We start from the raw sequence: 12,015 nt of genomic DNA, 5'->3' as shown, positions 1-12,015 counted from the left end.
GAAATATATCAGACTGGCTTTGTTTCAGGGATTTTCCTTAATATATTGATTTGGAGTTTTATAATTTAATTTTTTTTTTTATTTTAGTGATTAAGACTGGAGAAAGTGGCATGATAGTTTTCAGACTTCTGACGAAAAACAATCGGTGGACATGGGTCCAGTCTAATGCCCGCTTAGTTTATAAAAATGGAAGACCAGATTATATCATTGCAACTCAGAGACCACTAACGTAAGCACAAAAATTTTTTAGACTGTTTCCTATTTTCATTTTCTATTTTAATAGCAGTTTTGTATATAATTCCTTTTACAATGGAAACATAAAAATAATTCTGAGAGAATTTGGTGTAGAAATGAAATTGAAAAACTTTTCAAAAAATTGAAACGTTTAAGAAAATATGACTAGAAGAGGACACAGGTGAGAGACATTGATAAGATAAAATTGACAACCTTTACTGTGTAGCTAAATGCGTGACGCTACAGAAAGAGAATACTCAAAGAAAACTCTAGGTTTTTGTCCTGGGCATGTGAAGGACAGATAAACAGCTAGTGTCATCAGTAAAATAAAAGAAAAATATAACAATGCTTTGTTTAGAATATGTTCTCTAAACACAGCAGTGATTTGTAAGAGTTTCTTATATATTCTGGAAACGAGTCAACTATTTATATTGCAAATGATTTCTCCCACTCTGGAGAATTGATTTTTGTATGTGGCTTGAAGTAGGAATTTTTTCCCTACTTTTTTTTTCCCTCTCATTTATATATATCCCTTTATTGAAAGGTCATATTTTCCCTGCTGTACTGCATTTTGATCATGGGATTTGTCTGTGAGTCTGTCTCTGAACTCTGTTGTTCTAGCTCTGTTAGTGTAGTTGTCTGTTTTGCACCAACATTACATTATCTTATTCACTCTGTCTTTATTATACGTTGTGATATCTGAATGTGTCTTTATTTTGTTTGTTTAGGTGTTTTGTTGTTGTTCTCCTTCAAGATTGCCTGGGCTCTTCTTTACCTTTAGACTTCTGTACATTTTAAAAATCATGTGTCAATTTCCACCAGAAAATCTTTTGGGATTTCAAATGGGAATATATTGAAACTGTAGATCATTTAGGGAGAATTAACATTCTTTTTTTAATTTTTTTAAATTTTATTTTAAAGATATGGGGTACAATTCAGGGTTAAGTATAGAAGTGGTCATCATACAGGTAAAATTTGGACCTTCCTTTGGCCCACTTCTCCTGGTGTAAGATTGGGTACCCTTAGCCAGGCTCTGTGGCTCAGCCCGTAATCCCGCGCTTTGGGAAGCTGAGGTGAGTGAATTGCCTGAGCCCGCGGGTTCGAGACCCACCTGGACAACTTGGCGAGACCTCATCTCTACAATAAATCAAAAAATTAGCCGGGCGTGGTAGCGCGCACCTGTAATTCTGGCTACTCGGAAAGCTGAGGAGGAAGGATCGCCAGAGCCCAGCAGGTCGAGGCTGCGGTGGCCGGGAGCGGCCACTGCACTCCAGTCTGGGTGACAGAGTGAGACTCCAACTCAAAAAAAAAAAAAAGATTGGGTACCCTTATTGATGTTATGTGCTCCCTCCCCTGGCAGTGTCCCTCTACTGCCAATCCCTTTCTTATAGTATTATGATAAGTGTTTGGTTCTGCTTATAAGTTTAGAGAATTAACATCTTTTTTATACCAAGTCTTCCAACCCATGAACATGGGTATGCATGTATGCCTACAAATTTATGCCTTCCTCCTTGACCAGTATTGCTAGGCCATCAATTTTATTAGTCTCTACAAGGATTCGACCTTTGGTTTATTGATTTTTTTCTGTTTTCCATTTTATTTATGACTGCCAAGTATTATTTTCTACTTTCTTTGAGTATAATTGGCAATTTTTTCAACTTTTTCTGTTTTAATATATATTTAAACATATACTGGGAATGACAAAACATGTATACACACTTTAAACAATGTTACCTATGTATTACTTTCAAAGGTGAATTATGATAGTAATGTGTAGTATGACATTCACTCAAATGCTAGCATCACCATGTAACAGGCAGGTGTACATTGAGTACTATAATTTTGCTACAATTTTTTCCTTTCTTAAAATGTATATTTTTTTTGGCACCCTCTGTATATCAGTTTCTCTTTAAGTACAGCTTTAACTATAACATTTGTGTTTTGATATATTTTGTTTTTTTAATTCAGTTGGAAATATTTGCTAATTTTCTTTTTGATTTCATTTTTATTCATGGATTATTTAGAAATATAGTGTTACTGTACTTTCTGATGTTTGGAAATTTTTCTAGCTATCTTTTTGTAGCTGACTTTTAGCTTGATTCTAATTGTAGTCAGAGAAACTTTAGTCCTTTGAAATTTATGTTGACTTATTTTATGATCTAATATATGGTCAATGTTGGTAAAGTATTCTATATGGTCTTTAAAGAACACATGTTCTGTAGTTTAGGATTACAGTGTTCTTTCTATATCAGTGATCTAGCTTGTTAATTGTGTTGTTTATATTTCTATACATTTGTTGATATTTTGTGTGCTGGTTCAATTAGTTACTAAGAGAGGTTATTTGTTTTCATTTACTTAGTACTAATGAGGCAGGGCATCTCTTTATATCTTTCTAGGACCTTTTTTTTTTTTAATTGCCAGTTTGTATTGCTTGCCTGTTTTTCTATTTGGTTGTTTGCCTCTATCTTAGACTCAACAGACCACTATACCTACTATGGATATGAAATTTTATATATATTAAATTGCAGATACATATTACAAATATTCTCTTTATGTGTTAGCATGATTTATGAATCGTTTTGTAAAAGTATACAAATTTTAATTTTATTATGCCAATCTTTATAGCTTCTGGGTCTTATGTTTTATTTAGATATACCTCTTCTAAATTTTTGTAGTTTGTTTTTATATTTAGATCTTTATCCCACACAAATATATTTTTTACAGGATATCAGGTAGGGACTTAACCTGTCTATGGAATTAACTACTGTCCTAAGTTTCAGGAAAAAAATATAAATCATTTAAATATGTTTGTCTGAAAAACAATTCTATGGCACCAGTCATGAGAATAATTTAGGTCAAAATAAAACAGTCTGTTCTCTGCTATCAAATTTAATTAAAGTGTATTTTGTTTGCTATTTTTTATTATTATTTTATTTTAAAATGTTTGTTATGATAGAAATTTTCCTAATATATTCACACTTTCTCATATACAATTTTAGAGATGAAGAAGGAACAGAGCATTTACGAAAACGAAACATGAAGCTGCCTTTTATGTTTACCACTGGAGAAGCAGTGTTGTATGAGGTAACCAACCCTTTTCCTGCTATCATGGATCCCTTACCAGTCAGGACTAAAAACGGCACTAGTGGAAAAGACTCTGCCACCAGATCAACGCTAAACAACGATGCCCTCAATCCCAATTCCCTCCTTGCTGCCATGATGCAACAAGATGAATCTATTTATCTCTATACTGCTTCGAGTACTTCAAGTTCTGTACCTTTTGAAAAAAATTTTTTTAATGAATCTACAAATGAGTGTGGTAATTGGCAAGACAGTATTGCATCAGTTGGAAATGACAGTATCCTGAAACATGAGCAGATCAATCTGTCTCAGGAAATGAACCCGCCATTTTCTGGAAGTTACCCAGGGCTCTTTCACGATAATAAAAATAGTGACTTGTACAGCATTATGAAAAACCTAGGCATTGATTTTGAAGATATAAAAAATATGCAGAATGAAAAATTTTTTAGAAATGATTTCTCTGGTGAAGTTGACTTCCGAGACATTGACTTAACAGATGAAATCCTGACCTACATCCAAGATTCTTTAAATAAGTCTACCTTCATGTGTTCAGGTCACCAGCAGCAACAGCCCTTGGCTCTGAACTCAAGCTGTATGGTACAGGAGCACCTTCAGCTAGAACAGCAACAGCAGCTACAGCATCACCAGAAGCAAGTAGTAGTGGAGCCACAGCAACAGCTATGTCAGAAAATGAAGCATATGCAAGTTAATGGCATGTTTGCAAATTGGAACACTCGCCAACCCGTGCCTTTCAGTTGCCCTCAGCAAGAACTCCAGCAGTATCATGTCTTTTCAGACTTCCATGGGACCAATCAGGAATTTCCCTGCAAATCTGAGGTTGATACCATGCCTTATTCACAGAACTTTGTTTCCTGTAATCAGTCTGTGTTACCACAGCATTCCAAATGTACAGAGTTGGACTTTCCTATGGGGAGTTTTGAACCATCCCCATATCCCACTACCACTGCTAGCTTAGAAGATTTTGTCACTTGTTTACAAGTTTCTGAACATCAAAAGCTTGGACTGAATCCACCATCAACTGTAGTAACTCCTCAGACATGTTATGCCGGAGCCATGTCGATGTACCAGTGCCAGCCAGAGCCTCAGCACACCCATGTGGATCAGATGCAGTACAACCCGATACTTCCAGGCCAACAGGCATTTTTAAACAAGGTGAGGGTTTTACCAAACAAAAAAATCCTTTCAGTAAGTGTTTCTTCTTGCCTTCTAGAAGCAGATATGAGTTATAAGTGTTTTATGTCAGTAGCTGATATTAATCGATTATCTGTAACATTCATGGAGACATTTTTCATTCTATCTGTGACCACTTTTATAAGCCTGTACTATTCCCAGTATGTTACTAATTTATCATTTACCTGGATTATGAAGGAGAAAGAAAGCCAGGGCTAAAACAACATGAATATGTCCTTAATATAAGATGAGCTAAATAACCAGGTAAAATTAGTTAGAATTTGTTTGGGAGGCGGAGGCGAGAGGATTGCCTGAGTCCAGGGGTTTGAGACCAGCCTGGGCAACTTGGCGAAACCTTGTCTGTACAATAAATAAAAAAATGAGCTGGGTGTGGTGGCACATACCTGTGGTTCCAGCTCCTTGGAAGGCTGAGGCAAAAGGATCACCTGAGCCCAGCAGGTCAAGGTTGCGGTGACCATGAGAGTCTTTTGAGTGAGACTCTAACTAAAAAAATAAATAGAGAATTTGATTTATCTTTCTTGGTTAAAAAAAATTATCTGACCTTTTAAAAACTCAAACTTTAAAAATATTTTTGAATTTTTAAGAATAATTTCTTCAGAGTTTAGTTTCATTTTATTTTTTAAATTTCAGTAGCTTTAGGAGATACAAATAATTCTTGACTACATTGATGCATTGTATAGTGGCTAAGAAGTCTGGACTTTAAGTGTACCCTCCACTCCCACCTGTGCACATTGTACCCAACAGGCCATTTTTCATCCCTTCCCCCTATCCACTCTCCCCTTTCTGAGTCTTTAGCGTCTGTTATGCTATTCTATATGCTTTTGCAGTTCCTTAGTTTAGCTCCCACTTATAAGTGAGAGCCTGTGACATTTGATTTCCATTCCTGTGTTATTTCACTTAGGATGATGGTTTCTAGTTCCATCCAAGTTGCTGCAAAAGACATTTCATCTTTTTTATAGCTGAATAGTATTTCATGGGGTGTGTATCCTATTTGCATTATCCACTAATTAGTTGATGGGCATTTAGGTTGATCCCATGTCTTTGCAATTGTGAATTGTGGTGCAGTAAACATAAAAGTGCAGGTGTCTTTTTGTATAACGACTTCTGTTCCATTGGGTAGGTACCAAGTAGTGAGATCGCTGGATCAAATGGTATCTAAGTTTTAATGTACGTTTGAAATTGGGTTAAAATAAAATGTAAGTATGCTGTCTTAGGGTGCCGTTGCCCTGGATTATCCCTGGAATCCATTCAGTCTTAGGTTCCTATATTCTCTCGCTGTTCTTTTATGTCATCTGCCAGATCTTCAGTTTGTCCTGTAAGGTAGAATAGCTTTGTTTCTGTGTCTCTGGCATTCATCATAAAGGGTAGCTCAGCTGGCTTTTTGTCATGGGAGTCAAGCTTGATACTATATTTTTGTTGTTTAAATGTGACATCAGAACCTTTCTAACAATGAGCACAGGGTTAGCTAGATATAAAAATGATTTCTTAAAAAAAAAAAAAAAAAGTTACTATGTTAATAGCTGCTCTCTCTGGCTGCCCAGGAGTGTATCATGTTTGCATTTATGCTTTCCCATTAGAACGTATTTAGTTCACTTTAAAGTATATTTAAGCCTAGTTTGAAGAATATCTTGACTAAATTAAGTTCATTGGCTTTGTTTACTGTGTATTATAGTAATTTTAACATGTTTTGAATCATTATCTTTAATTTTTTTCTCTGGCTTTTTCATATATTTGGTTTGTCTGATTCTATATGAGCTTTTTAATAGAAAATGATGGAAAGTTTTTCTTATTCTTTACATCATCCGGTTATGTTAAAATGGAATAAGATTTCATTACAGTTGATCCCACAACATTGCTGTGATGTAAGCATATTTTACTCTTGAGTAAAGCAAGTTGTACAGAAGTTAATTATGTAAAGTTACATTTTGTAAATATGAGTGCCACATGAGTTCGTTACAGTGTTTTCCCTACACCACTTTGTATTGCTTCTTTGTGAATAATCAAAAAATTCTGTAGACCTACATATCCCCCAGGGAGACACTAGTTACCTGTGACTATTGAGCAGTTGAAACTTGGCTAGTCCAAATTGAGATGTGCTGTTTGTGTGAAATACACATGGGATTTTAAAGACAGCTTGAAAAAACAAAGAATGTAAAATATCTCATCGTTTTTCTTTTAAATCTGTTTTTTTTTTTCTAGTGGAATTATAGAAACCAGACTAATGTCAGTGTAAGAAGACAAGAAGGAGCATTTGCTTTTGGCAACTTGATTCTGTAATTAGGGCACTGCTTTCAATAGTATTCATTAATTAAAACTATGTTATAAAAAAGAAATTGGTTAAGAAAATCATACCTATGTTGTAATATTTTAGGAATATTAAGAAACCTGTAGAAAATCAGAATTGGCATTTCTGTGGGAATTGGCATTTTTAGGTCGTTTGCAATCCAATGTAGTATTCCCAAATATTCTTAGTACTTGACTGAGATGAAGTCTGGTCAAAGCAAACCTACTTAAGACTGCAAATATTTAACTGTAATTCATGACTGTGGCTTGTTGGCTCACCAATTCATACTTATCCAAAGGCAGTCTGTGGGAAGACATTTGTATTCCTCACATGTACCATTTTCAAAATTTCTTGTCAAATTAATGGAAAAACCAAAAGGTTAGAAATGCATCTAATACATAATAGGTACTCAGTGTGTCTTCATAAAGTGAACAATTTAAAACTTAGCAGCAATAAAGGAATTTGAAGTTTAAAACATGCAGGACTTAGATTTTTAAAATACATATTATTATGTTATTTAATGGCTTAAGATATTTGAAAGATCTGCCTAATAATTTGCATTGCTGTTTTGTTTTCAGTTTCAGAATGGAGGAGTTTTAAATGAGACATATCCAGCAGAATTAAATAGCATAAATAGTAGTCAGACTGCCACACACCTTCAGCCACTTCATCATCCATCAGAAGCCAGACCTTTTCCAGATTTGACATCCAGTGGATTCCTGTAATTCCAAGCGCAATTTTGACCCTGGTTTTTGGATTAAACTGGTTCGTGAAGGATTATGGAGTAATAAAACTATCAGAGTTGGATGCCAGCAAGTTCATATGGAGGCATTGATGCATGTTCTTCACATTGTTATTCCAAACCATATCTTAATTTTTGTTTTTAGAAAAGGAATTTAAGAAATAATATCAAAATTGCATATTACTATAGTCATTATGATAGAAAGTGTGCAGCCACAGAGTAAGGCGATAATCTCCATTTGCTTCTGAGCACCACAAAATATGCAAAGCTCATTCAGGGAACTTTAAGACTCTTTTAAATAAGAAAACATTCTCTATTTGAATTATTTCTGTCAGAATAAGAGTGAAATACTTTGCATTTTGAACTTCTGGATTCTTATTAGTTCACCAGATACAAATTTACAAAACTAAACTCTTTTCCTATCATTTTAGCCTCTGCTTTTATCTCAGAGTTAAACTAAATGGTTTGGTGCTTTTTGTACAAAGATAATCTCAGTGCTTTCCTCCCTCACTGTTACTCTAAGTGCCTCACATTTTTTTCTTCCTATAACACTGTAGGATGTATATGTTATATAAAATATTCTTTTTCTTTTTAAAAGTAATAACATTCTGTGCACAAATATTATTTGTATTTCCTAAATCCAATCGTTTTTATGAATTCAGGCATGTTTTAACTGCACTACTCACCCACTTTTTTCAGGGAAAGGGCAAATAATGATTGAAAAGATAATTATTTATTACATAGTTGCTTCTGGAGTTTAACGTTGCTATGTGCCTTATTTTCAAAATTTTTGAAAGTAAAATGTCTTTCCAAATTATTTCTTAATTATTATAAAAATATTAAAACAGTAGCACTTAAATTTCAGCAGTGTTTTCAGAAGAAAAAGAAGTATCACTGTTTACCTTTATTGAAATCTCCACAATGATAGTTGAATGTTGCAGTGTGAAAAATCTGCTGTTAAATGCAACCATGTTTATTAAGTTGCAATGAAGAGAAGCAGCTTTATTTCTAGCTTTTTAATTAAATTAAGCAGAGCACCCTTTTCAATGTGTATAAATTGTCTTTAAAAACTTTTAGATCTATAATCCTTTATGATATATTGTGTTGACTTTATAAATTTCACTTCTTAGAACAGTGGAAACTTTGTTTTTCTCATATTTGAGGAGTGTTAAGATTGAAGATAGCAATGTTTGGTGTAAAGTATTGTAATGCGTAAAATGAATGGTGCATTGTATAGATATAACGAACAAAATTATTTGTAAAATATTTTCGATTGTTCATTTTAAAATAGCCCATACTTTATATATGCACTTAAATAATTTGTTTGACTTTTACATATTTTATCAGTATGTCTTTCTAAAAAATCATATAGTGACTCAAACTGCTCTAAGTTTGTACTAAGTAAAAGACAACCACACAGTTCATTTACCTTCAAACATTAGGTTGTTTTTGATGATATAATGGCCTTTATTACCAGTTAGGTGAATTTATCACCCTACCAACGCTACTGTCTTGAAATGATTCATTTTTGTAAATATCACTGTCTTCCATTCTTTTATTTAAATATGACATCTCAATTAGCCGGGCGAGGTAGCACGCACCTGTAGTTCCAGCTACTTGGAAGGCTGAGGCGGAAGGATTGCTGGAGCCCAGCAGGTCGAGGCTGCGGTGGCCAGGAGCGGCCACTGCACTCCAGTCTGGGTGACAGAGTGAGACTCCAACTCAAAAATAAAAATAAAAATAAATATGACATCTGAAGGGCATATACATATTTTGCATATATATTTCTTTGAAATCTGACAGAATCCCAAATTGAGATGTAGAAGTAAAACATTTTTCATTTCTTTTTTTTAGTAAATTAATGTATATAAAAGTGGCTTCAGACAAAATATATTCAGTTCTATGTATTTTCAGTCAAAATTTTGAATCTGTAGAATCAAGTGTTGAAAACATTTTGTCTAAAACATTTCATAATACGTTTCCACCATTAGGTATCATTAAGGATTTATACCAGTGGTCTGGATTAATATTCTGTTTTTACATTTAAATCTTTCTTTACAAGTCTTCATATAAACCATTTTTGTTAGTTTCTTCCACAAGTTATTGGGTGAGTTGTTTAGTGGAAAAATAGGCTTTTTAAATTGTGAATATGATGACAATCAATTATACACTTATAAAACTAAAAGTTTTTAAAGCAATATTGTATATTTTTATCTATATAAAGTAACTAAAATTTATCTAAGAATAATAAAATCACATTAAACCAAATACACTTTTGTTTGTATTGCTAAGTGCCAAACCAAGGAAGAATGCTAGTGTACTGCTCTACTAAGGGATTTAGTTTTAGATGATGTGCACATCTAAGGATGTGGATGTGTCTCATTTGGTCTTTTCCTATACAAGCTTGTTCTTACAGTCCCTGAAGATTTACCAGCATTCCAGTGTACTGTGAAGCTTTCAGTCATCACTATGCACAAATTAGTGTTTTTCAGTATTACTGAATTATAGGTAAATGCTATCATGACTTTTCTCTTTTCTTCAAAATGTTACTGCTTCTATATGCCATGCCTAGATTTTTGTTTAAGGTATGACTTATAATATCCCTATTATCGAACAAAATTGTATACAATAATATATGGTAATAAAATAATCACCAAGTATGAATAATATGTTTTAGTGTAAGTTTTTTCTGGCTCATGAAAGGAAATGATCACTTACAGTAAGTATTATAACTATGTTAGATAAGGGCAATCTGTGATTTAAGTATGTGTTGAGGACAGTAAATCATAGACTTCTTATACAATTGTGCCCCTCAATGTTTGACTTTTATCTGATATAAAAACACTTTTAGTAACTTCATAAATTAACATGCTTCTGAAATGAACTGTTTCTTAAGCCTTATGTTATCAATTATAATATAGTAGTGTTCGTATCTCAGATTAAAATCCAAAGCCCCATTTTAATATTTCTGAAGAAATTTCAGATAACCCTTATTAGCTATATTTTGCACTTAGAAAAATTATTGCCCAAATCTAGGCTGTCTCTATCTTATTTATTTGGGTTTATTTACATCTTTTTATTAATACATAATACAGTTGATGCAAATATTTTGGGGGTAATGTGATAATTTGATACATTCATATAATCAAATCAGGGGAATTGAGATATCCATCACCTCAGATATTTATCTTGTCTTTATGCTAGAAGCATTCAGATTGTTCTCTTCTAGCTGTTTTGAAATGTATAGTAGACTAATGTTAACTGTGTTCCTCCTAGTTATCTATAGATTATCAGGTCTTTCAGTCCTTTTCTAAAAGGAAAAATGAATAAAACTATCACTTAATTTTTTTTTCTAATTGCTGTACAATCTCAAACAGCAACTGGCTAAGACTTGCTTTCTTCCTTACCAACCTCGATTTCTTAAACCTTCACAGTCTGAATTTAACTATCACCAATTTTATATGTACAAATCTGTTAAATCAAGGAAGCTTCATTCATTGCTACCTTCTTACCATGGCTTATGTAACATTGTACTCTTCTAATTATTTTTAGGATTTATGATTACTCTTGGCCATCTTTCTCCTGTAATAGTTGAAAGTCACTAGTGTAATCTTAAAAAGCAATTATTAGACTAGGGAGGCCTGCCCCTGCTACGATGCGCTTTGAGTGACCCTGATTGTTTCTTTGATTCTCACCTGAAAAGCAACAATACTTCCATTGGATAAACTGCCCTTCTCTCCTGTGACCTTCAGGATATCACAACTTGCTTGGATAGAATTTAGTTAGTACAAATAGCTTTCCTGTCATGTTGAGTTTAGACCTTAAAATCCCACCCCAGGCACAGCCAGTCCTGCTGTAAAGCCCCACCCTGCCTACAGCACTCCCCCACCCCTAACCATTCTGGGTGGGATCCCCAGGCCCTAGGAATCAGGTTCTGATGAGAGTCCCTCCACCTCCAGCAAAATATCTCAAGAGGTGGAATAGGCAGAATTCTGTTTGTGATGCCTAATGTATACAGTCGTGCATGAAACAGCTCACATTTTATTTATTGATTTATTTATTTTATGTCTCACTCTGTCGCTCAGACTGGAGTACAGTGGCCACTCCCGGCCACTGCAGCCTCGACTTGTTGGGCTCCGGCGATCCTTCTGCCTCAACTTTCCAAGTAGCTGGAACTACAGGAGCGCGCTACCATGCCCGGTTAATTTTTTATTTTATTTTATTATAGAGATGAGGTCTCCCCAAGTTGCCCAGGCGGGTCTCGAACCCGCGGACTTGGGCAATCCAATCACCTCAGCCTCCCAAGGCGCAAGATTACAGGCTTAGCCACCGAGCCCGGCTAACAGCTCACATTTTAAAAAGGCCAACCAAAATTGCAAAGGAACTGAAACTCACAAATTTATAAGAACCAGGGATTAATATATTGAAAAAGAAGAGTGGTTCATAATATGATTACCTCCTT

General features: G+C 34.3%; 1 protein-coding gene across 1 annotated transcript in view; it reads left to right on the top strand.

Annotated features, from left to right (window-relative positions):
• Positions 1–8,989, top strand: part of AHR (aryl hydrocarbon receptor) — a 50,025-nt gene extending 41,036 nt beyond the window's left edge. Inside the window, exons 9-11 of the mRNA XM_021718717.1 lie at positions 88–229; positions 3,234–4,488; positions 7,390–8,989. Of these exons, the coding sequence (XP_021574392.1) occupies positions 88–229; positions 3,234–4,488; positions 7,390–7,536 (1,544 nt within the window). The 3' untranslated portion in view covers positions 7,537–8,989. The remainder of the gene's footprint in view (positions 1–87; positions 230–3,233; positions 4,489–7,389) is intronic.
• The last annotated feature ends 3,026 nt before the right edge of the window (positions 8,990–12,015 follow it).

This window comes from Carlito syrichta, unplaced genomic scaffold (assembly GCF_000164805.1).
Source record: "Carlito syrichta isolate Samal-C Ts95f unplaced genomic scaffold, Tarsius_syrichta-2.0.1 Scaffold313356, whole genome shotgun sequence".
NCBI classification, from domain to species: domain Eukaryota; kingdom Metazoa; phylum Chordata; class Mammalia; order Primates; family Tarsiidae; genus Carlito; species Carlito syrichta.
This window is presented reverse-complemented; position numbering and strand designations above follow the sequence as displayed.